The sequence below is a fragment of the Meleagris gallopavo genome, chromosome Z (genome assembly GCF_905368555.1).
Source record: "Meleagris gallopavo chromosome Z, MGAL_WU_HG_1.1, whole genome shotgun sequence".
Classification (NCBI taxonomy): Eukaryota; Metazoa; Chordata; class Aves; order Galliformes; family Phasianidae; genus Meleagris; species Meleagris gallopavo.
In genome coordinates, this window is record NC_139435.1 from 66,202,701 (window position 1) to 66,229,438 (window position 26,738).

A 26,738-nucleotide genomic window follows, 5' to 3' on the forward strand; every position below is an offset into this window, starting at 1 on the left:
GCAAGGTAGACAGCTGCTTCATGTCCTCAATCTCCATAGCAGCTATACCAAAAGCCCACCAACACCCTTTTGGGTCCTTGAAGTACCCTCTACTGAAATAATCTATGCCAAGGATGTATGGGTCAGCTGCAGTGGCATGCTTTTGCCACTCTTTTCCAGTTAGGTTCACGTTGGCCTCTGATAGAGTTAACTCTTGTGACACTCCTGATGCACAAGCAATTGTGGTAGAGTTGGTGTTTCCACTGCAGAAGCACTCCAGCTGACAGTTTTCAAAGCAATTACATTTTTGCATGTCCAAATTATGCAGTGTTCAACTGTGAAAGTCTCACATAACTAACCTTAGAGTGAAGAAAAGGGTGGGAGGAGATCCAGCACATACTGGAATACCTTCATCTCACACACAAAGGTATGTGTAAAAACGTACTTGGAAACCAGGGCAGTCTAAATCACTAGCTGGATAAAAACAAATTGAGCGCTTGTCTTCCGCTAGGGTGCCTGAAGCAGACAGGAAGAGACATCACTAACTGCCTCATAAGGCATGCACCTACTCACGTGCTTGCTCCACGTGCTCAGAGGCAGCTGTGATTCATGTAGTGGCAGAAAGGCTGGGGAGCCACGCAGCCAGAGCCCCAGGATGGAGAGACTCCCCTCCAGCCTGCCTTGCAAGCATGAGAAGAAACCACTCCTTGTCTTTCCCTGCCATGTGGCTCAGACTTTCATCCTGAGCTGACATGAAGTTTGACATGAAGGTAGTCCCATGTGGGGCCACACTGGACTCGATGGTTCTTGTGGGTCCCTTCCAACTCAGGATACTCCATGATTCTAAGCTATGGAAGTATCACATGCCTGGCAGAAAGGCAGGGAAACAAAAAAAATGGGCCTTGCTTTCCTTTCCTGCAGACAGCAAACAGCCTACTTCCAGAAACCAAGCCTCCACACACACATATACACACATACAAATTAAAAATAGTTTTCGTCTGAGACCTAACCATCTATGTGCATCACATGTTCTGCCTAGAGAGTTAATGTTTACCACCTTTGTGCCTAATTAACAGGAGCCAAAGTTTATTGCCACATAATTATTTTCCTGGCAACACCTGAATGAGTTATGAGAATCTTCTGAGAAATGTGACATTTATTAACAGGCCCCAGGTGCTCTGACCTGACACGAATGCTGCCAGCTGAGGACAAGAAGGCCCAGTACTGCCACTGGGCCTGAGATGTCACCCACAGTGTGAACTCAGCATGAAGCTGGTGGTTCCAGCAGCATCTCTGGTCTCTATCCATGCTGGCGGCCACTGGGCTTCATCCTGAAGAGGCAGGAGGAGCAGGCTGCTGGGAAAACCACGGGAAAACCAGGGGCTCGGTAGTTGCTTTGTTAGTGTTGCCTGTTCAATTGCTGCAAGCTGTATGTTACCACTAAACAAAAGGGGAGGACTGCCAAAAATATTGCGGGATCACATTGAAAACCCACACTCATTAATTTTCTGTTAGCTGTATCAGAAATGATCTCTACCCACTGGGGCCTAACTTTGGTGTAAAAGAGGGATGTGAAATAAGAACTGCATTAAATGCCCAGAACATATTTCCAACAAGTCTGTGTGGATAATTCAGGATGTTTGAAGCTGGACACTCATCCCAGTGAATGAATGAATCCCTGGAGGCATTCAAGGCCAGGCTGGGTGTGGCTCTGGGCAGCCTAGTCCAGTGGTTGGCAACCTGCACATAGTAGGAGGTTTGAAACTAGATGATCATTATGGTCCTTTTCAACCCAGGCCATTCTATGATTCTATGATCCTACGATTCTATGATTCTATGATTCTATGTATCTGAGGTCTTCTTCTTGCCAGAATCAAACCCAGGAAGAGTTTAACTTCTGCTGCATTAGATTCCATTGCTTGAGGACAGACTTCAGGAAAGTCCTCCAAGTCAGAAGGTCTAACCTTCTGTGGTTGGACTTGATAATCTTTAAGGTCTTTTCCAACCTGAGCAATTCTATGATTCTACGAAGGGGAAGATTAGATGCCCATTGAAATTCCTCATTTTTCACCCCTCTGAAGTTCACTTCATGCTCCAAGTTGCTAAGTATAATATGCAGAAATGAGTTTGCTTGTGGGTCTGGCCACAGTGGTGGCCTCCTGCAGTCTCTGGGAGAGCTGGTGGTGTTTCACATTCCTGCAGTCAGGGGAGAGGACTGAGTTATTAGTTTTTTATGCTTGAGACACACTGTTGTCCAATGTTATAAATAAAAGATTACAAAACCCATTTTCCATCACTTAACTATTGTCAAACCGACACTAGAGTTGTAGACCATCGTGCCGCCCAGTCCCCATGGAGTAAATGGAATAAATGGATCTGCTATGGCCAGAACAATAAGCTAGTATTTGTTGTCTCTCTGCCTGAGCACCTTCTGTAGCCCTGCAGGCTCCAGGGAATGTGCCGAGTGTTGTGGATGCTCTGCCCCAAGGCAGCCAGAGTGCCTTGGAACACACTGCTCATCCCGGGGGCTCCTCCCTGGGCTTGTGGCAAAACTTGCCTTGGGGGCTGCACACCCCTCTCCTGATCCCTTCCAGGGGATAGGGACAGACTGTGGTCCTCCAGAGCAGGGTGGTGGGCAGTGAGGGGAAAATGCTCCCTGCACCTCATCCCCTGCTGTACTTTGGTGAGCAGTAAAATCGGCACTGCATATTTTATTGAAAATGTTCATATTTTCTCTCCGGCCCTCTTTCCTCAAATCTAAAACCTCTTTTTACATCCTTTGCTCCGTAAGGGCAAGCGAACAGTGCAACCAGGCCTACCAGAGGGGACATGGTTCGTGGAAGGCATTTCCACTCTGGGCATTGCTGTAAGAGCTCTGCTGAGACCTTGTTGTTGTATTTCAAGGGAAAAACACACATTAGAGACGCTGAGCCTAAAGGCAGTTATTTCAGTCTCCATCCTTGTAGATCACACAAGGTTGTGCTGGGTGTCCATGCTGGAGCAAAGGACCCAGAGGTCCCTGCTAGCCTCTGCCACTGCTACATCTGTGATGTATCAATTCTTAACATCTGCCTGGAAAATGCCTGGAAAATGCCTGTGCTGTGGGCTGGGATGTTCCAAGTCCTGCCATATCCACTCCACATTGTACACAGAGCACCGAAATCCATATCAGTGCTGATGCAGCCCCGATGCTCTCCATGGCTACCACTGTGCCTTCCATGCTCAGTGAAATGATATCAGGCATGGCACAATGCCACCCCAGCACAGTACCCTGCCCCAAATAAAGGGCTGCAGTCTGGCCACAAGGCATGCAGGTCTTCATTATGCCAAATTCTGAGCAGCAAAGTGGAGGAGGTGCAAATGCAGTACATTGTGAGGAGGAATCAGTACAGCTGTGGAGGATTTTGCTAATTGAAACCATTTGCTATCAGCGGAGTGAAGAGATAGTCAAGGTATGTTATGTTATTGGGTGACTCAGAAGTGGGAGTGTTTGCTCCTTTTCAGCACCTTCGCATCATCCTGACTCAGCAAAACAGTGCTGTTTTCTTCCTGCTTAGCAAATCTCCTGGGGACTTTTGCTCACGCTCAGGAAACTCCAAGAAGGGCTGACTCTATGCCTGAATGGCCAGTTTTCTCAGAATTGCAGCCCACCTTTGTTTAGCATCACAAAGTGGTCCTCATCCACAGTGAAATGGTTCTTCTTCCTTCAAAGCTGCCTCCCCCACAACCTCTTTGTTACTTTCTTCTTCCCCTGCTGGGTCAATAATACATTATTCAGAGGTTTTGATGCTACACACCCAGCATATGAGTCAGGGGCAGCAAGCCCCTGTGTGATGAGGCACAAGTGGAGCCTGACTCCCCCAGCACAGTGTGCAGGCCTGCCAGGAGCTGAAGTTTCTTCCCCATATCCTGGTTCTGGTTGCTTCCAAACCACCAAAATTTCCCGTGACCAGCAGCCCAAGCAGCCATCCTTGTGTACCAGGGCATGCACCAAATGCTTTGCTGTTCTGAGAACTTCCCCCTTCATCTTCTGCACAAATCTCACCTTCCTCTAACTCTAAGACACTTGATGGTGCAGAAAAGGCACGTCATCCACAGCCACACAAGTGCTGTGTTTTCATGCAGTTATCTGAATGTTCCCAGCCAGTACAATAATACAGCTTTCATCCCTCAGTGCCAAATTCCTCTGTAAGCCTGGGTCATCTTACCCTGCTTTATAGGCACAAGACAGCAAAGCAGTGCCTTTATGTGAGGAAAAACAAGTTCTGCGAATCTCTGGGTTTGTTACTATAGCTGAACAGGTTTTGGACAAGTGTGTGTGCTCCTACTGTGCTTGCTTCTGAGCAGAGACTTTTGCTCAGATTAAATCCTTGTTGCCAGGTTTAAATAAGCCTCTGCAGTTTTTCTGACTTCTGCTCAGTGTCTCAGAAAGCAGACACTGATTTGTACCCACTGTAGGTTTGGAATGTGCCTCCTAAATAACCAGAGCCCTCTGCAGAGGGTTGCTGAGCACAAAGGGGGCTCCTGCTTGTGGATCTCAGTTCAAGCACACAGCTCTGTGAATGCCGCTTTAACTGCACGCATTGTAATGTTTTCCAAAAATCTCATCAGCAGCAAGGACACCTCCCCAGCAGCAGCAGCTTGCTGGAACCAGAGGCCCAGGCGGCAGAGGAGGTGGATTTTCTTGGCATTTCAAAAGCATTTCTCCACAAGGATGAGTGGCTCTAAAACAAAATCCAATGTGATGCAAACAGACTTTTAAAATGAGGCACAGGGTTATTTATCAGATGCATCACATCCAATGCTTTGCTTTTTTGCTTTTTTGCCTCACAATCAGCAGTTGGACACTCAGCTGAGAGCTTCTGTGGAGCCCTTGCAGGCACTGGACAGAGATAATCTGCAGCCCAGATGTTTTCTGCTGCTCCTCTTTGCAGGGACCACTGGAAAATATTTTCCTCTTGCAGGTGGAGCAAAGTCCTTCTATAACAGGAGTGGAGCTGCCCAATTCAGCTCGGACATGGCCACAAGATTCCTGCATTGGGGAGCACTGCCCCGTCACAGCCTTCAATCTCCGCCTCTCAATCAGAGATTTTCTGGGAGAGTGGGACTGAGGACACTGCTTCCCATCCCAGCTGCTCACCCTCCACCAGGCAGGTGTAAGGGAAACACAGGGAGAGTGTGTTTGCAACCTGCACCTTCATGCAAACTCCTTTTGCAAATCATGAGTAGGATAGAGCATGACCACAGGAAGGGAACAAGCAGGTGGTGCTCCTAGTTTGGGGCCCCTGAAAGCTGCACTTCCTGTGCTGTTCTGGGGGTAATGAGTGTGCCAAGAAGAGGCCAGTTTGCCACTGCTTGTAGCAAGTGCAATTTCCATAAAGAAATTCAATTTAAAAAAAAAAAAAAAAGAAAAAAAAAGTAAGCTCTTCCTGTTTATTTTCTGCCTGGCTCAGAGCTTCCAAGGCTTCCCAGCATCTCCTAGAGGCGCCCCAAAGCACGGCTGAAGTGGGTTGCTGCGTCCCCAGAACCCTCAACCAGAGTGGGGCCCCAAGAGGAGCATCACCCTGCCTCCCCACCCCTTCCCGTGTTTCCATGCCATTAAGATTAAAGCAAACAGGAACAAATCCAGGCCCTTCCAGCAACTGCAAGTAAATGTGTGAATGAGGAAGAAGGCAGCAAACACACATCTTGCCTTTCCATTCCTGGCACAAGGCGTGAGGTGGCTTCTGATGAGTTTCCTTTGCAGCACAGCACAGGGAAGCTGGACTGTCTTCCCCTAGCTCTGCTGGACAGGCTGCAGCAGTGTGCATTGCTTTTCTCACTATACAGAATAGCTCATTTGCCCCAGAGCCTAACTAGGAGGAAGAGCAGCAAGAGCGTGGAGAGCAGCCTGTCCCACAGAAGAACCAGCAGCAGAATGCAACACCATCTCACTGACGCTGGAGCCAAAGTCCTTTGGGAAAGGCCCCCATAGCAGCATCTTACCCAGCAAAGCTCCCAGGAACTCCATTCTGGACGTTGCAACCAGCCCAGTCTCACTGTCTCCATTTTGTCCTCTCCTCTCTGGGGACTGCACAGGGTATTTGTGCCTGCTACCCTGGGGATGTGATGTCACCAGCACCTGCCCAAAGCTGCCAGCAACGGGCTAATGCAAGGTGCTGCAACACTAACACTGTGGAGCACGGGCATAGCTTTTGGGGAGATCGTGAGATTCCTCCAGGGCTTCCTGGCCCTTCTGTTCTCATCTTCATTACACTAAGGTGCAGTTCTTGCCCTAGAAATGCAGGTGGAGAAGCACAGCTCCCACTTCTCATCCTCTGTGTGTTTGAGTTTTCTCAAAGTTTCAGTGGCAGTGGGGCCTGAGCCAGGTGTCCCTAGGCAGACTGTCTGCATTCCTTCCCTCCATTGTTTTCACATCTTCTCATTAACACCCCAGAGGAGCCCAGAAAAAAAAGCAGCAGCTTCTTGAAAACAGAGTTGAGGGAATCATAGAACCACAGAAAGGCCTGGCCTGCTCCAGTGGCTGTGCTTATCCTCCTTTGTGGCTCTGCCAGCTCAGGACCCTGGCCTTCAGTTTGCATTGGTGTGTGTGGCAGTGGCCAGAGTATGGTGTACCCTCTCCCTCCCTTCTTGGGAGTACTGTCACTGCAGGATTTTTTGCTTGGGAAGCACCCACTTGTCCTTCCTATCTTTAATTTCATGTCATTTCCCCTTAATGTGATTACTCTCTTTGTGTAATTTGTTCCCACAGGTACTCACAGCACCTCCCTGCTCATTAGTAGTAGGATTAATTAATGAGCTGTTTATCCCTCATCCTAGACTATTAACTGAGTTATTTAATAAAATCAGACCAGACACCAAGACTTGCAATACCTGACCAGGCAGCTGGCTTTACACAACCCCTGCATCCTTATGGCAAGCCAGGCCCTAGGTAGACATTGCTCATCTGCAGCTCTTTATGTTTACTGCAATCCCAAGATGAAAGCTCCAGTCTGGAAAAATGCTTAAATTCTTTTTAGCTGCACTTAAGCACCCTCAATGGCTTTACAACAGCTTTCTACATGGAAGTTCTTGTGGGATGGTAACTGCATTGAGGTTTACATTCTTGCTGTACCCATTTGACTGCCCCTGGTTTCCCAGGTGATGATCAAAGGGCTGGAGCACTTCTCCTGTGAAGAAAAGTTGAGGGATCTGGGCTTGTTTAGCTTGGAGAAAGCTCTGAGGAGACCTCACTGTGGCCTTCCATTATTTGAGGGGAGCTTATAAACAGGAGGGAAACCAACTTTGTACTCAGTCTGATAATGACAGGACAAGGGGGAATGGCTTTAAACTAGCAAGTGGAAACTTGGGTGAGATGTTAGAAAGAAATTCTTCACTCAGAGGGTGGTGAGGCCCTGGCACAACTGCCCAAAGAAGCTGCAGGTGCCCATTCCTGCAGGCGCTCCAGGCCAGGTTGGATGGACCCTGTTCTAACCTGACTTACTGGGTGGCAGCGCTCCCATGCAGGGCTCGGTGGGCTCTGAGGTCCCTTCCAACCCAAGCATTCTGTGGTTCTGTGATTCTGTGTTTCTACTGTGTCCTTTTACATTTGTGTCCCCATCAGGCTGTGAGGTGGGTTTTGACAAGACTGTGTTCTCTCCTGTGCTTTAACCCAGCACCAGAAACACAAGCTGAACTCTCACATGTTTTTATCCATGGTACTTTGGCTCTGGAAGAGCTGACCTGGCTCAGGTGCGGCGATGCAGCTGCCATAGCAGGCAATAGCTCTCAGGCTTCCCAGCAGACCTCATGCCCAGGCTATGTCAGGATGAGGCAGCCATGCTGCTTGCCTGCAGGCCTGGCCTGAACTGAGAGCTGTAAGCACCACGATGATTGCAGGTCCTTTCAGCATGTCAGCTAGGGTAACAGAAGTGCAGTCCTGGGAGAGGAGGTTGTGTTAAATGGGGTGGATACATGAAGTGCTCTGCTTTCCATGCGTGACTGCAGGAAAGAGATCAATAGCAGTGCTGCATCTTCCACATGCCTCTGGGTACTGCAGTGCCTTGCTCTTGCTGCTGGAACTCACAGCCACGGTCTGCTCTCCCAGAAAAGCATCTGCAGTGCGGTAACAGCAGCAGGGATCTCTCTGCAGTGAGGATATGAGCCACCGTAGGATGAGCCCCAGGTGCACAAGCTGTTCCTGTACCAAGCTGCAGAGACCACTGCTTGAACCAGCCTTCAGGTGACAGCACAGCTCCTCACAGCAACATCTGCTGGCATTCACGGATCCCTGTGGGACCAGAGGCAACGACAGCACGCTTCCCACTGTACTCCTGGGATCGCGACGGATCCACCATCAGCACACTCCCTTCAGCACACTCCCTTTAGCAATGTAGCTTCATAGCAGAGAAAGAGATCCACTCCTACCACTCTTCCTTTCCAGTAGGGGTGCACTCTGTATGCTCAGGATGGAGACCATGTGCAGTGACAGCTTGTTGTCACTATTATGAACGGTATATGGATGAATATTACTGCATGCAAATTTGCCTCTTTTCTATCAGACGCACATCAAATTTCAGGGCTTCACTAGCAGCACTCTGCAACCTCATGCTATCTTCTGGGCTGCTGCTTAGGGGAAGGCTTTCAAACATGGCTTTGGCATTCTGAAATCTCCGCTTAAGCCAGTATGTTGAAACACAGAAAGGCTTACTAGCATTCCCTGAAAAAGCCCACACCCTCCATCTTTTGACTGCTTTGTTATATATGCTCTTTCTTGGAAGGGCAGTATTTGAGTCAGTTTTCTTTGTCATCCTACATTTTTAACCCCTACTGCCTGAGTACAGAAAGCTCCATAACTTTAAAAATTCTAGTTCTATTGCAGAGTAAAACAAGTCTCTAGAAAGCAGTGCATGTGGTAGGTTTCAGTGCCGTCTGTTTATGTCAAGGAAAAATTTGGCCATTACAGGTTTCAAAATGCATTCTAATGGCAGAAGGAATCTGAAAAATGAAGTGCTTACAGCATTTTTATCTGAGGATGTGGAATAATGCAGCAGCACATTCTTCTGAGATTACTGCCAATTATTTTATCCTTTCCCCTGAGTGGAGCCCCATCTCCCTAACACGCATGCTCCACCAGCAGACCCCAAGGGGTAGGTAGGCACTTCTGTTGCTCAGTGTTTTTTAAAAAAAAAAAAAAAAAAAAAAGCAATGTTGCCTCTATATATGTACTAAACAGGGTGCAACTTTATTTACAGTGTAAAGTGCATCACACAGAAGTCCTTTAAAACACACAACAAGCAGTGACATAAATGACAATACTGCACAGAATGGGGAAGGGAAAATATTCCAGCAAGTATCAAAGCATCATACACAACACTAATATAACAGCCTATAGTTTCAGCTACTCTTCCTATCACATCAGCTTATGAAACGTATTGACTGAGTATATCCCCAAACTCCATGTACTAGTCACTAGTGTGAAGCTGCAGTGCTAAAAGCCAGCCCTCACCCCCAAGGCTCAACAGAGTCCTGCCAGCCCTGCGCACCTTCCAAAACACTGCTGCTCTGCTCTGGAGATTGCCAGGGCGGTGAGGGCATGTACCGGAGAAGCACACTGAAAATGGGACTACTTTTTAAAACATGAGAATGACATATAAATAAAAATCTACCTCTCCCTCCAATGCACTCTTTCCCGTCAGATATCCTGAGCTGTTCACTACAGCATCCGTGCAGCCACTGTGCACAGCAGCAGGGGTCAGGGAACAAAGTACCTACACATGGCGTGGGTTGAAATGTGATGTTATTTACTGAACAATAACTTGAACCAAAGCTGTAAACACTGATGGCTGTTGGTACATGTCAGTAGAATCCATCAAAAAAATATTTTTAAGGGAGTTGAAAGAACAACTCTTCAGCGGGTTGCAGCTCCCAGTGGGAAGGAATCTTCATTCAAATTCAGCTTGTCCCTTGACAAATATTCTTCACTTACTTCTTTTTCTTCCAGCTCTTCCTGGTTCACAGCTTCACTTGTTTCTTCCCCATTTCTGATCTTGGGTTAACAGCCATTAGCTATGTGTCAGTCTTCACTAGCGCCCTAGTCTCTCCATTAGCTCCCTGTTGTGTCCTATCATGCATCCAAAAAGGGAATGTATATTTATAAAGAGGGAAGGGGGGAGATGGGGGCAGCGTGTGCACACTCGTAACCCAGAGGGTAACTATGCAGTAATACTGCAGAGTGTAGAACTTATTCTTTCTTCTTGTCGAGTGTGGGCTGACAGTCATGCTTTTCTGCTGCTACTGGGAAAAATGGAGCTCCTGATCAATGGTTCTCACTCTAACATCTTTCACAGACTAGACTTCATTACTATCTGATGATGATTAGCAAACATTTGACCTCAACACATGCGTGGGATTTCCATCTTGTAATTCCACCTCACCACTTACCCATCAGTAAATCTTGGCATCTCAGTTCATTAGAGCACAACTGAATGATAGCATTCAAGCTGTGATTCTTGGATGCAGTGGGATCAACAGTGTGCAAAAGAGAAATCTGACAGCATGTGTGCTCTTAGTAATTCTTACTCATCTAGGTATTTCTGCCTGTGCGTGTACACAAGAGAGGCCTTTTCCAGTTCTCTGAGGGTTCTGTATAATAACATAAATACCACTCTTCTGTAAGCAAACAGCAAAGCTTGACCTGCAGGGACTGACTGGGACCCAAACCCCATGTATCAAAAGCATCTGCCTGGCAGGCGGATGTTGGATGTGTATTTCATCATCACATAGGAAAGGGTTACTTGTTGCAGGCAAGTAGTGCTGAGTTCCATTACCAGGCAAATAGTGGTGAGTTCCATTACCAGGGGGAAGTTTTCAGTGGTCTGTGCTGTCCGCTGCTGCATTCTGGATTATCCAGACTGAGCGTGACACCTGAAATGCCTGCATGCCAAAAATCCTCAGAGGCTGTTATTGCCTAGAGATTCTCTCAGCTCTTTCAAGCTTTTGAGTATTTTATTGATGGCCAAACTTCTTGCCACTGCCTTCCATTTAAGTGACTTTCCAAGTGTCACATAATGAACATTACAGAATCTACTTACGTCCACCAGGAACACTAACTACAATTTGGTCTTTATCATGTGCAGTTCTAATTTATACCACCATGAATTCAGACACAAGCCCAATGCAAAGTTCAGTGGCTCAATTAGCTTTACAAAATTATTCTTTACTACTAAATTGCTGGATTTCAATATGCTTTGGCAGATGATAAGCAGAACTGCAACATTCTGTTTAATCATGGTTGGCAGTATAGCATGTTTTAATTAGCTTACTGGGTTTAAGAAATGGGAGGGACTTCACCGTACACAGCCACTTTCTCAGTAAACAGTAGGGATCTTCACCTTTGTATGTGTATGGCGTGTGTATAGCAGCATATATTTGATAATACTTTTGTAAATGGAAAATACAGAGGTTTTCTTTAAAAACTGGAAGGTATAGAAAAAATATATCACAAAATAAAATACAAAACAAGGAGCTGGGGGGAAGGGAAGCAATGGATGTGATTTACAATGCATGAGATTCCAAGCCCTGGTGTCTAGGCTGAAGAAAGGTTTCTGAATGTGATACTCTCGCTCTGCTGTTAAAAGTGATAGAATCCAGCCTTCCGTTTTCTGTGTCAATAAAACACAAACAACAACACCACACATAAGAAACAGAATTAAATCAGTGCAAGGGTGAAAATTCAGAGCAAGATCAACAGTGAGGAACATGGAGAAGAAGACCGAGATTGTACTGGGGTTAGAGCACCAAGCTCAAGAGGGCACACTGAGAGAGGAAAAGAGTGAGTAAGCTGATGTGTAATGCAAAATGTGACTCATCGCAGACTTTGGAGCTAATCTAGACCTGGATGCTGATAAAAGCTTTTAACCCTTCCAACTTCCCCTTATAAATCATGCCTACCTAACCTGCAACAGCAAATCTTTGCTATCATGACACTTACTCCTGTCTTGCCTGTATTGTTTTTGAATCCTCAGCACTGTATTATGCACTGTGGAGAGCCACCAGGGTGAGGCCAATATTTAACAAAATACAAAAGAGATCTCACTGCCTGTTTCTGTCATCTCCCCTCAGCTCTGTCTAGGGAAGATTGCTCTCAAACAGCCCTTGATGGGATGTGTTGCTGGACCACTAGTCCACAGGACCAATGATCCACCTTCTCTCAACAGTCAGCAATGCTGCTCAAAGCTGTGGATAAGTTAAAAAAAAAACAAACACAAAACCAGTAAAAGTCCAGTTTGCTAAAAGCTTGAAAATCTGCTTTGCCTCAGAGTTAAATTCCAGATTTTTTTTGGCTGACAAATCCAGTGGACTTGGGCTTTTCTGCTTCATATCCTAAATTAAAATATTATCAGACTTCAACTTTCAGATTAATGCCACTATTTTTATATAGAGACTATTTTAGCAGTACATATAGGCTGCTTCACTTAGGTAAACATAATTACAAATGAAAACTATTCATTTTAGACAACATGGTTTTGCAAAAGGCATCTTCTCTGAAGCTTTAAGATGAATGGTATATCAGAGAGACAGACAGAAATCTCTATCTATATCCACCCAGAAAAAAAAGAATAAAAAAGTAAAACAGTGGCATTGGATTTGCCCATATTTCAGAGAAAAGAAGGAAAATCTGGTATTCAGCTGATACTTGTTTAGCTTTCCAGGAGAATGACCAATGCATTCAGAATACTGTCAGTAGCAACCAGACATCTTCAGAGGCTGTCATGGCTCTGGAGGAGCTGAGGTACAAGAGTTTTTGCTGGTACGTGTTTCATGGCACACATTAATATTCCATATGGGGTGCAAGATAACTCATGCTGCCTGTTTTATTATTATATCTGATTTCTGAACACAACATTATCACAATTCTGCCTGCTTTCCATGTTCAGGGTTGTAAATGGCTCTCAGCAGCAGCATGAAACAAGGCAGCTTTCCACAGACAACCTGGCTCCTGCTCAGACTTCCACATAATCAGAACTTCCCAACTTAGCTTTAAAAAACAAACTTTAAAACTTCTAAACACTGCCTTGCATGGTGATGACACTGTCAGGCAATCTGAACTGTGACCTGACTAAGAGGCACCGTATTTCATTTCACTCTAAATAATATTACCCAACACTAGTTGTAAAAAACCCTATTATTTACAGCTTCTATTGCATTACCTGCATCTTGAACCTGGACCTAGCTGAAGTATACGCTGTTCAAAATACAGGAAATGTTCTGTATTGTACCACAACAAACACCTCCACTTACAGCATTAGCACTAAGGCAAAACCTTGCAGGTTTGCCTGTCTGCTCATGCATAGATGTACCACTTCCTGGTATTTCTATACATTTGATAACCATCTGACAGAGTACTCTTTAAGGTCTTTCTAGATTGTTCATAAATTATGAGTTGCCTGGTGACTACTGATTTACAGGATTTAGAGATGCTCTTCTGCAAAATTAATCACTGTTCTTCAGGGATACTGTTCAGCAGCAAGCCACTCAGGTTAGTCATTGGACAGCACTCAGCAACACTTACCTTGAACAATCATGTCCAGTCCACGATGAGGGACAGTAACATCGATTTGGTCGTATGCACTTCCCACCATTTAAGCAAGGTGACTGGCAAACAGCTGTGTACAAATGCACACACATACTGTGTTAATGAGTAAACCCATCCCAAGCTGTTAAGGAACAGCATGCTGAAAGTCCAGCCTGTTATTCCATTACAAATGGACTGCTCTCGAAACTACAACATTGAATGTCAGCTTTGAGTTTCTTGTAAAAGAAGGTTTGCTCTGGAAAGGGTAACCTTAGAAGCTCATCTCTGCTAAATGTGATTCCAACCTCTCTACTGTTTGCTGTAGTGTATGAGCTGCATAAAAGAGTCAGTGTATTATTTTACATTGCCTTAAAAATTATGTTCTTGTTTTGCCTTGAAATGAGGCAGAAAAAGAATAAAAGCAGAAGCAGAGGGAGAAATTAGACTAGAAGAATTATAGGATCAATGAAGAATAGGCTTAATTTCTAGGAAGAAAACGTGGATGTTTATTTGAAAGGAATGTGATGGCTCAACAGCAGCCAGAACAAGCAGAAACAAGATAAAAAACTGGTAAAAAGTCCAGAAAGAGGCAGAAAAAAGAGTTATAAGTCAAAAAGCCATTTACACATCAACAGCAGGCAAGACTTAACACAACAGCACTAATATGGACACAAGGAGAGGAAGCAGGGATTGACAGCAAGTTCCTAAAAGGACTTGGTATCCCTAAAGGTGTGGCTCAGTGTTACAGTGCATCTGAACTACAGAACTACTGCCAGCCTCAGCCAGTAAGGGTTGGCTGAGAAACAGTTGCACCTGCTTTTGTGTGATGACCAAACCGAAGGATAACAGGTAACTCTTCCTAGCAATTCTGAAATTAGGAGATAAAGCAACACAGAATTTACAGAACAGATTCAGACTCACTTGATAAGCTAACTTCACGTTCACTGACTCACTTCAACCATAGACATTTATAATAACAGAATGCTAAAAAACATCAAATATTTTTAGCAGAGGATGCTATATTTAGGGGACAGACACCAGGAAAGACAAACTTTGAGTAATATTTTTGCAAAAAATATTAATTGCTGGAACCATGGATTACTGGAAATGAAAATGTGCAGTCACAGGAATGTGTAAAGGCAATGGAAATATTCTACTCTGATTCCTCTTGGCCAAAACACAAAAAATGGCAGGAGGTTATAGAGATGGACTACCCTTGTGCAATTAAGTGTGCCAGGATTGTCATGTTGAAAATTACTTCTGATTCTGGAATGAAAAATATGAATGAAATGTCTTTTCCTCTCACTTTATGTACATAATTATTCCTGTAAGACTAGCAGTTAATCCAAATACTTCCCATTTCACTTTGCTCTGTTTTGTCAGCTGACAAAACAGAATATTGTGACCAGGAAGTAAAACCTCAATTGACTGAGTAACTTTACAAGCAGTGCTTATGTACTTTTTTGAATGGGTTTTGGCACCCATTCAAAATGGGTGCCAAGATGCAGTTGACCACTAGATTTTGTACTTGAACTACTTGAAAAGCAACTCAGCCTGAACTGATTTGAATTGCTGGCCCGTCAATAAGTAAACCATCTGTTGTCCTCAACTACCTATGCTGTTGCACCTGCACAGTTTGTGAGATTCTGCATTATATGCTAGGCAAGTGTTACTTCAAAGAACAGTAGTTAAAAAGGTCACTCCGGATGTTTAACTTGCTGAGGAATGGTTAGGTCTGCAGTTTATCCCCCAGACTCACTATTGTTAACAGGTGAACAAGTAAAATGAATGCTCATGAACAGCACAGATTCCTCCTGCAGTTTACCCAATCAGCCACTGAAAGATCTGCAGGAAGGCAAACACATGCTTTCATGTTAAGGTCTATTAACACTCAATTAAGTTGCACCTGAACAACAAAAGTGCAGTAAACAAACTCTACTTTTTTTTTTTTAAAGAAGCTAACATTTATTAATGATTGAGATTCAGTAATGATTGAAAGACTTTTCAGTGGTCACCCAATCACTTCAACTTTTATTGGTTATTTGCACTGTGACAAGCCTTTGAAAAGCTGCCTCAAACCTGGATTCAAATATTACTCCTCATTGTAAACTGGCTTCATCTAACATAGGATACAGGTCTGGCACTTCAGAATCATTCTCCTGGCTACCTTGGTGTGCTGCATGCTGCTGAAACTCAGGTATAAGGAACAGATCCATCATGCATATTGTATTTGTTCAGAGAACTTAGATGATATGTAAGCCATCCACACATCCATTAAATTTAACCATCCTTAAACACATCCTTGCTTTCCTCTGTCATCTCTACCTTTGCACTCAGGCACCAAAGCACCAAGGGGGAATCCCCCACAGCAGGCAGCTAGGTGGTGAAAAACCTCACAGGAACCTGCAGTGTGCTTCTGAGTTTGACACTGAACAGAATATGCTGAAGCTGAAAATGAAACTGTAACTCCTTCTGGAGTGGACAGCCTAGCTTTATTCTCCTTGGAAATTCTCTCCCCCAGGTAGTGGCTTTTGCAGACAGTCCTCTTCTGAAGGCTGTTTGTCTCTTCTGGAACTATGTTTCTCTGAGGATTGTTAAGATACATCAGGAACTACTCTGAAAAAAATTTGCATCTGGGGACAGCAAATGCTCTGGGAATTTTATTGCAGGACTGAGTTTTCCTCTGAGAAGTGTGGTAGTTGCTACATAGTCCTCAGTGAGTTGTGCTAGGTACTGCTAGTGGGGTCCCCAAAAAAAAGAATGCAAGAAAAAGGAGTTTTACCTGTATGGCACCGTGATCCAGTCCATCCAGTGGGGCAGTCACACTGGTAAGGAGCCACACAGCGACCTCCGTTGAGACATGGCAAAATGCATATTGCTAAGAGGAAGGAAGAGAACCAGTAAAAATAATAATCACCTCTGCAAATGAAGAGCAAGATGTCCAAAAAACCCCCTTACATTTATTTAAGTAGAGACTGTACTGTTCCTCAAAGTGTTTGTATGCAGTATAAATGGAGTTGAGAATGATCTACCCAGAAGGCATGTGCAGCAAATACCACTGGCTTGGTGGCCAGAAAAGGAATGATGACAACCCATTAATGAAGTGATTTCTGGAGTACTTCAGACACTTGTGATCTCTGTACTCGCTGCAAAGGAGCAAGGGCTGTTTGCTTGCTTCTCACCTGTAATATCCCTAGACAATGCTCACTTCTGGAAGGGCGGCTAGCAAAATCAATTCATGCGTTAGTCACAAGCAACTGGATTTCTGGATTCCTTGGATCCCACAGTGCAGGATCCAAAACAAGGAAATGATATACTGCTTATAGAAAGGGACTGGTCTGGACCAGTGAAAATGCAATCAGACACACAACCTCGCAGGCCTCCCGTGATAGACAGCTAATGCAAGGCATTTTGGGTGCATGTGGAGGATTGGCTCAAGGACGATGGTCATGTTTTCCTGTCCTTGGACTTTGTGAGCAAAACAGCGTGGGCTCAAGGATGGAGCCTCTGATCAAGCCAAACTGAGGAAGTCGACCACCAGGGCAGGAACATGGTAGTGTTTGTTCCGGAATGGCATCTGGAAAACCTCTTGTGAGTGTAACCATGGGAACGCATCCGCAAGCACCGCTACTGCTAGCGTGTATAAAAACACACTGACCTAACAATAAACAAATCATTCTGCATGTTAACCATATTGGTGTATGGCATGATTTCTAAGAGCATCAGGAAACTCCAGAGAAACTCTCCACAATTGACACCTGAACAGGGACCCTCGTGGGACTGCTAGGAGAGCAGAGAGGACCCGGCAGTCACTACAGACGGTTGGCACCGAGCACCGGAGTCGTAAGTGTTGAGGTAGCTGGAGGCGGGGTCACAACCTGCCCTCTGTGACCACCATGGAGTGGAAGCTGGGGAGAAGCTGCTGCTTAGTATCCTCTCTAAGACAGGGCAGCAACCATCTCCAAAAGGCCTGACAGAGCTCATAAGATGGGCTCGGAAAAATGGACACCTATCAGAGGTGGCACTAATATTTAGCGTAGCAGAATGGCGGGACATTGGTGATCATATGTGGGAAGCAATGATCACTGATAAGAGGGAGGAGAAGGTGGTGAAGCCCCTAGGTGTATTATGGTGAACAATTACAAATGCGCTAAAAACTATGCAAGCCGAGCACCAAGTGGCTGCAGCCGCTGTGCAGGCTTGTCCGGAGCTAGTGCTCCATCACCGGAATTTAATATGCCACCTCGGGGGGAATCTTACCCTGTGTGCACCTCGGCGGAGCAGCTACGAGCTTCTGTGGCAGCTCGCGCGAATGGTTCAGTGTCTTAACCGAACCAGAGCCCAAGCGATGACAATAACGAGGGCAGAAGTGCCTCGGACAATGGGGAAGAGTCACCAGAGGAGAGTAAGTTGGAGTCTGACATCCAGGCATTAGCAGAGAAGTTGCAGAGCTTAGAAGTTCAGAGAAAGAAATCCCCGAGTGCTCCAGTGTCCTTAACCCCAGCGCGCTGCCTATGCCTGTGCCTTCACATCTAGTCAGACTTTGCAGGGCCGTCCCTCTCGCTGGTCCGGAGTTATCCGTGATGCTATTTTGGATGGGCAGTGGGAGGCGGCAGCACAATTAACTTGTCCAGTGGTATATAACCAACAAAATGGGGCCCATCAGGAGGCGCATGACTGGAAGCTTTTGCAGCAGGTGCGGAAAACGGTGTCAGACTACGGGCTGAAAGCAGAAGCTTCAAAGCAGATAATTCAGTGGATATTCACTGCAGATGTCAACATGCCCGTAGATATCCGTAATTTAGCACACTTGTTATTAACACCCTTAGAAAATTTGTTGTTTTTGCAAGAATGGTCTGATCATGTCCACAGAGAAACGTCAATAACACGACAACAAAACGACCCATTCTAAGGGGTCACAGCAGAGATGCTGCTGGGCACAGGCCCCTATATGGCTTCTGATGTTCAGATTACATTCCTGCTGCTATCCATAGACTCTCTGCACAACGAGCTTTGGAAGCGTTATTTGTGATTCCAGACGGTAAAAAGGAGCCAGCATTCGCCACAGGGAGGCAGGGTGTCATGGAACCTTTCACGCATTTTGTCGATCGTATGTGGGTGGCCATTTGGGACAGTGACCTCCCAGAAGAGACTAAACAACAGCTTTTTTGCGTTATGGTTCTTGACAATGCCAATCAAGCTACAAGGTCAATTCTGGCAACTCTGCCACAGGGGTCTTCAGTAGAAATCATATCACACTGGCATCTCTTGGAAGTAGATCTTAAGGATTGTTTTTTCACAATTCCTATAGCTGAACAGGATTATAAACGTTTTGCCCTTTTCGTACCCTTGATAAACAAGGCTGAGCTGACTAGTAGGTATGAACGGGTGGTGTTGCCTCAAGGCATGAAAAACTCACCCACAATGTGCCAACTTTTTGTGGCAACTGCGTTAAGGCCAATATGTCGAGCATGGCCGAACGTAATTATTTACCATTACATGGACGAAATCTTATTCTGTCAAAAGGAACCATTTACTCAAAATTGGGAAAAGAATTTGACTACTCATTTTTCCTTGTATGGTTTGAAGGTAGCTCCAGAAAAGGTACAGCGTGTTAGTCCTTATTTGTATTTAGGATGGAAACTGTCAGATGCCACGATCCAGCCACAGAAGGTGGAAATACCAAATAAAATAGAGACAGTAATGGATGTCCAGACACTACTAGGTCATATTCAGTGACTTAGACCTATGGTGGGTATTACAAATGAACAGCTGGAGCCTCTGACCCAGCTGTTGCGAGCGGTCAAGGCAGAACAAAGAATAAACCCTACACACGAAGCTGTTATTGCATTACGAGAAATTGGTAACTGCATACACATGGTGGTGAATTATCGGATATCTTTGGATCTTGGCATCTCCTTAATTGTGTATGTACAAACTCAGCATGCGTTTACCCTCATTTGTCAGTGGCAAAAGAAAAAGGAGGAGGGAGAACGGGGAAGTGATTGGCTCCCACGCAGAATGCCACTGACAAATGAGGAGAAACAGAGCATGATTTCCAAATTCCTTTCTCCCTCTAAGTCCCATAATCCACAGCAATTTTTCTTTTGGAATGGCTTTTCCCGTCTGTGCAACCACACTCCTCGGTCCTCACCGTACAGACGATGCCGCGGAGCTTGTAAAGATGGGAAGAGATCGCATCGTGAGTATATCCCGATTGGAACCAGAGGACATCAGCCTTCCTTTTACAGCTGTTTGGTTAGAGTGGACATTGCGGCATTCAGATTCTCTACAGGCCGCACCGGAAGATTATTCTGGGGTTGTACACAATACGCGACTGACACATAAACTGGCACAGTTCATAGAACGAACGGAGTGGGTTGCAGTGCCTATGCACTCGACACCACCAGTAGTAGGGAGAACTGTATGTACAGCCGCCGGGAAAAGGACACGCAAAGCTGTGTGTGTCTGTGGCAGGACGGCAGCTGGCAGCATGAGTTTGTCACAGTAACAGCTAAGGACTCTTTGCAAACGCTGGAACTTAGAGCTGTTTTGTGGGCCTTTATGAGGTGGGCTAATGAGCCCTTGAATGTCACTACAGATTTCTTGTATGTCATCGGAATTTGCAGTAGAATTGAAGATGCTTATATATGATCTAGTAAGAATGAATTACTAACAGTATTTCTAGGGTTAAGAGAACTGCTGAGTTCTCGCCACACTGGCGGGCGAGTTTTGTCGTAATGGGGTGCCAAAGCAAATCAAAACTGATAATGGATCAGGATATCGCTCACAAGTAGTGAACAAGAGTTTGTTCAGCAATGGGGTGTGCAACATGTTTTCGGAATACCACATATCTCACGGGTCAGGTTATAACAGAACGGGCATATTCAACACTTAAAAATCAATTACAAAGGATGGGGTGTGCATTAACTAATGTTCAGAATAGAATGAATCAAGCCTTATTCGTTCTTAACTTCCTCTGTGTTCGCAGTAATGCCACGATGCCTGCTGTTGTGTTACACCATGCAGGGCTGAGTTTGAGATCCATCTCAGAACCAGTGCAAATGATGTATAAAGATCCACAAACAGGGGAGTGGAAGGGTCCTGGACTTCTTGTGTTTGCAGGCCGAGGTTACTTTTGTCTTTCCACAGATCATGGTCCGTTATGGGTGTTTGTTCTCAGTGTGCGTCCTTGGCATGACCAGTGTCCTCGTGCTACACCGCATTGAGCCTCGACAGAACATGTGGTTGACCTGGGCAAATATCACGGGAAGGACTGACTTCTGCCTGGCGCTTGCATCTGCTACCGACTCCTTTTGGACATGCCTAATAGGACTGCCATCCTGCCATCCAACTTGAATTCTAACCATGCTTTCTCCAAACTTTCAACAGCTAAGTAATCTTACGGTTTCAGGATGCCACAAGCGATGTGCCCTATTCACTCCTGATTGTAACGATAATGTAGAACTGTTAAGTGTAGCTGCGTGAGTAGCATTATCAATTTTTATACCAGGAGCTGCTGCTGCTGCTGCTTTATGCAACCTCGAGCACTTTGCATGCTGGAGCGAAAAGCAAGCTAATGTGACTACACAGATTTTGGAAGAACTTTTATTCGACTAGAGTAGCTTGCGCCACGCTTTGCTACAGGATCTTCTGCTTGCCCAGGGTCATGGGTGTGAGGATTTTGAAGGAATGTGTTGCTTTAACCTTAGTGATCATAGTGAATCCATCCATAACTCCTTTAAGTACTTAAAGGATCATATGAGCAAAATTCAACATGACATCAGCCCTCTGGACAAATGGCTCCAAGGGCTGGGGTTGACTGGGTGGCTGAGGGACCTCACTAAGGAAAGAATACACATTTGTTTCATGACTGTCTTTGGGATTGTAATCATAATTATTATGTCAGCAATAGTGAAACGCTTGCTTGCAAAATTATCTAATGCTGTTTTGCTTTTGCAAAAAGAGGGAATTGTAGAGGATTGGCTCAAGGACGGTGGTCATGTTTTCTTGGCCTTGGACTGCTGTGAGCAAAACAGCGCGTACAGAAGTACGGAGCCACTGATCGAACAAAAATGAGGGAGTCGCAAGGGCAGGTGTTATTCCAGAATGGCAACTGAACCTGACATTTTTTGTGAGTGTAACCATGGGAATGCGACCACGAGCACTGCTACTGCTAGCATGTATAAAAACACACTGACCTAACAATAAACGAATCATTCTGCATGTTAACCATACTGGTGTATGGCATGATTTCTAAGTGCAACGGGAAACTCCAGAGAAACTCTCCACAGGTGCAACACACTGATTGTGGCTGAAAGCTCTGGGGAAAAGAGAAACCAGAGAACTGCTGCATGATACCAAGTAGTTGGTGGCCTATGATCAATCAACCTAAGCTACTTCTGTGAGCAGATCTGCAGTGTGGTCCAGTGTGCCAATTGCTGGTGATCTAAGAACCTTCCTAAAACTACCATCTCCTCTGCTCTAACTGAATGGAATAATTGTGTGAAAAAGCTTTTGCATGAGAAACAGTTGATCTAGGTCTCAAATTTGGCCCCATGAAAGGCACTTCTAGGGGAGTTCTAGTTTGGGAGGTTGGAACCACCCTCTGTAGAGATCAAGCTGAGCAGGTGCAGTCAGCGTGGATAAGAAAGTAACAGTGAAATTCTAGGAGTTCACAGGATTAATCCCTATCACCAAGATTTGTCTGTATTACTAAAATAGTAGTATTCTGCACATTTTTTGAGGTGCTCAGGCCTTTCTAAGGATGATGTATCCATCCTGTTACCTGTGGAATGTACCTCTGTATGTATGACTGAATTCTTTCAAAGCTCTGCAGCCTCACCTGTGGCCTTGCCCTGACAAATCAGTGCTCAATGCTAGCTCTCAAAAGAAGAGGCCCTCAGAACCAAAGACTAAACCTCTCTTTTCTACTCATTGATGTACCTTGATGGACAAGCAACACTGCAGAATGAAAGTGGCATTAACTGTGGGAAGCCTTTACCTTGCTTCTCACTGCCTATGTCAAAGTAAAGAGAAAAAAAGGCCAATGCCTATGTCTGCATGAACTGTAATCTAGCTCGTCAGCTGTCTGCTCATTTTTCCTGATATAGGAAAACAAGGTCAGAACTGGGATGACAGATTAAAATGTCTGGGGGCATAAAAATTGTCTTTTGGTCATGAGCAACACATTAAGCATTGTTACTAATGTTACGGTAAGGAAATCAATCGTGGCATACCAAACACAATTCTGCCAGGCACAGGGCTCAACCCCCTCCAGCTGAAAATATTCAACACAGAGAGCTGAGTATGCACTACGGTGGTACTGCCAGCATGAAGAGTTCAGATCTCACCAATTCCTCATGTTAAGACCACTGCCAAGGAAATGGGAAATATGGCAAAACCCAGCACATCCAGCATCACCCAGAGAATTTCTGATAGGCTCAAAAGACATATTTGGTTGTTCACAATCAGAACAGATCCAGTTCTCCAATTATATAGGGATCCAGGCCAGGGAAAGCCACCCCTACATCAATTAAAAAGTATTTTGTTAAGGGGTATCAAAGGACAGCCCGTTGTCTAGAAACAAGCAATTGCTCAGTTGTTTCTATTCTAATTTGTCAAGCAGAATAAAGCTGTGATTTTTACATTTTTTGGCTCTTACACCTCTAATTTTCGCACTGATTTAACCGCAAAAAATTCGCTTGTCCTATCTACAACATCTTGATAAATAACACATGAAGGATGATATACATACGCTCTTCACAGAGACGACCCATCCAGCCATCTGGACATGAGCAGGCATTTGGTCGCTCACAGACTCCACCATTCTGACATGGGAACCGACAGACAGCTGGAAATAGAACAATTTCATGACCAACACAAGAAGGTTAGTTGGAACATAAAACATAACAAAACTCACAAGCTTAACTTGGCTTTGACTTCAATGTCTACATTGCTTTCTAGATCTGTGCAAGTGACTAGGTACAGTGATTGAGAGCACCGAGGGGAAAAAACATAATGATTTCCTCATTACTTACTGTAAACTGCTAGGACAACCAAAAATGTCCTTGAGCAACAGCGAAAAAAAAAATGCTAAATTTTTAGGACAGTCTGGTAAACTACCTGGAAATGTTTAAAGGCTGATGTTGTGCTTTACCTGTTTATTCTCTCTTTTTTTTTTTTTTTCCCTTAAAATGAACACACAAAATCTGTTACCCACTTTTTTCTTCTTCTCGATAAAATCAAGCTTTCTTCTAACCTTGAGCTGAAACAAAGTTATGCTGTCTGGCCTTACACAGTGTTTGCTGAAAGTATGACAGGACAGTGTGGTAGGATAAGGAATTTTTATTGCACTGCCATCCACAGCAATGAACACTGCTCTACAAGGGTGTAGCATGAGCATAGTGAAGTGTTAACCTATGGAACTCAAGGTATGATTATAAACTTCCCCCAGCTTTCATGCTGACTGGTGCTCCATGGTTCACATACCTCTTAATAAACACTCGATCATAAAAGTGAGGAACCTGAAGTGCTTTCTACCATGCTACTTCAGCATGTTGCCTGAACTCAACAGACTATGGACTTATTTGAATGGCACTGTACTTTATCTTGACTAATACATCCAAGGAAACCAGGACTATTTTATAAAACTGAGCAGCAAGCAAAGTGCAAACATTTTAAACTTAAAGATTATTGAAGCAAGTAAAATCCCTCTTGTGTTTGTGTACATGCTACGCAAAAAGGATAAAAAAAACCCGCAGCTTCTAGATGTACTGCAGGACAAATAAGTAATCAGACAAACTTCTAATTAGTGGTAGTCGTGAACGCAGAGTAACCTCAGGAAACTTAGTCTGAACTGTTAATTGCATCCTATCTTTAATTATTTTCTGAGTAAAATAGGTGTTTAGGCTTTGAAAGTATTTCATATCTTTTTCAGTGTTAGTGTTAAATACAGAGGCTTAGCATACTAGTTCAGACCCAAGTTCCACATTGGAAAGAATGCAGATCTTTCACTCATTGAGCTGGACTTGAGTCACTCTTGTAACCAAGCCATGCCATGCCACAAGTTACAGCTTGTAACCCATTGAAATGAGGCCAAAGCTTTTGCCTTTTTATAAAATGTCAGAGCCTTCCCATTAAACGTCAGCTGATAATGAAACTGGGAAGAGTTCATAGACGTTGCAATTTTTTAAAAAGGTATTCTGAATAATTTTTATTGTAAAGATACCTACGAATACATACATGGCTTATCTCTGGTGCTGGCTAAAGTGAATAGTGTGCCAAATAAATTTCTATTGTGCAATGAAAAATATGTAAGTTGAATAAAAATACACTTAAAGTAAAGAAATTGTCTGTGATCCACTCTATCGAAAAGATATTCCTTTAATGTATAATAGGATGGTAAATAAAAGGCTTGTATATAAATTACAAGCCAAGTCAAATTCAAAGCCCAGGAAAAACGTTTTCTGTAATTTATTCTCTCTCACTCTGCTGATGGAGAAAATGTGCATATTTCATTAGTTACTGAAGTTGCTTTGGACAGCAACTCCATCCTGCTCAGCACTTTGGGATCTCAGTCAGAGGTATGCCTTTCCTGGCTTTCTGCCCTGGTTGTGAAACACTGAATAACTAAGACTGTACCATGCCTAGGTGTGCACTTGTTTTACATCAGTTTACATAGGGAGAGTCTCTGTATGTTTGTAGCTGTGAGGATTATTTTTCACTCAGCAGACAATAGTAGAGAAAGGCTTGGGGCGGTAACCAAAGCTGGGATCTCATTCACTTTTTTAGCTACAGTGAAAGCAAGCAGGACAATTCTCCAGCAGAACCTGCTGGAGAAAGAACAGGAATTATTAACTGAAACATCAGTTACTGGTAGCAGATCTCACACCCATGGTACCAGTCTTTGTTTTTGAGACCCCTTATAAACCCATATCTGATAGTTATCTCCACAGGACACAGAAGTGGTAACACTTCTGCAATACACATAGGGGCAAGCAAAGGTAAGAGAAGATTCCTGGTGTTTGTTCTCAACTCTGCCAAAAGCTTCCCTGTAGTGAACAATTTCCCAATGCCTCTGCTGTCCCTCAGAAAGCTTGTTCACTAGCCGGGCATCAATTTTTTGGTTAATACCTCCACAGCAGCACCACACCTCTCCCATTCAACTTGATGCTGCCATAGACCAAATACATGACAGATTTCAGAGCATTTCAGAGAGATAGGAGTTAGACAAGCTGTGTGAATCTGTGCAGTCTGCTGAGTCCCACAGGTATTTACATCTGTCTGATTCAGCCTAATATCTCTCACCCCTGAAACTCAGATCAGAATCTGACCCACAATCTTTAGCCAGTAGTGACTCAGGCAAGTGCAGCTGTGGTTGCAGCTCTCCCATACAAGCCAATGAAATCTGCTTTTTAATTACAATATTTACATTAACTAACCCGTTCAACCGGGTCAGAATGTTTCAAGCAGGCTCAGGACACATTAGTAATCAACTCACAGAGCCAAAAACAATAAGTGCAGCATGAGTCATTGCAAAGAGTGCTTTCATGTTGCTTCTGATGTAGACCACAAAGGCTTGGGTCCTGTAGCCCTTTTGTTAGGCAAATCCCTCAAATGAATTATAAAGCGTTCTGAAAGATTATTTTGACAAGTGTCACAAAAACGTATCAGTTCTCCCAGAAGAATCTTTGGTCCTTTCTAGTTCAGTTTTTGGGTGAAAGGAAGAGCAGAAATTGTTCTTACCCCTAGCATACCAAAGACAGGTTTTTCCACTTTGTTACACTACTTTCTGACCATCTGTCCACTTAATCATTTTGCATTTCAGAATAATTAACCCCAACACTTAATCTTCCGAACAGTCTCAAGGATTCAGTAGTGTTGGAAACAGGATGTTGGAAAAGGGAAACATGTTTGACAGTTCTTTGCATATCATCCCTTCCAGCTCTTTAGCTACCAATGTCAAGAAATTCTTTCAGCAGATGACTACAATCCTGTGCACAAGGGCTAAGTGTTCTAAGGTACTGTTCTGTCACAGTAAGAATAAGAAGTAAAACTGGTGATATAAAGGAGGCAGTTGAAGATTGCAGAGTGTTACAACGTGGAGACAGCTTAACAAAGTTTTGCTAAATATCTAGCTTACGAAGAGTGGATATTGTGCTGAGATCCCTTGAATTCCACAGCCAGAAAGAAGTAATAAGCT

At 44.3% G+C, this 26,738-nt stretch overlaps 1 protein-coding gene across 1 annotated transcript in view; it reads right to left on the reverse strand.

Moving 5' to 3' along the window:
* Nucleotides 1-9,179: 9,179 nt before the first annotated feature.
* SVEP1 (sushi, von Willebrand factor type A, EGF and pentraxin domain containing 1) overlaps nucleotides 9,180-26,738 on the reverse strand; it is a 131,116-nt gene continuing 113,557 nt past the window's right edge. Inside the window, exons 47-50 of the mRNA XM_085212600.1 lie at nucleotides 23,292-23,387; nucleotides 16,317-16,412; nucleotides 13,532-13,625; nucleotides 9,180-11,621 (exon numbers count right to left, since the gene is read on the reverse strand). Coding sequence (XP_085068726.1) covers nucleotides 11,591-11,621; nucleotides 13,532-13,625; nucleotides 16,317-16,412; nucleotides 23,292-23,387 — 317 coding nt within the window. The 3' untranslated portion in view covers nucleotides 9,180-11,590. The remainder of the gene's footprint in view (nucleotides 11,622-13,531; nucleotides 13,626-16,316; nucleotides 16,413-23,291; nucleotides 23,388-26,738) is intronic.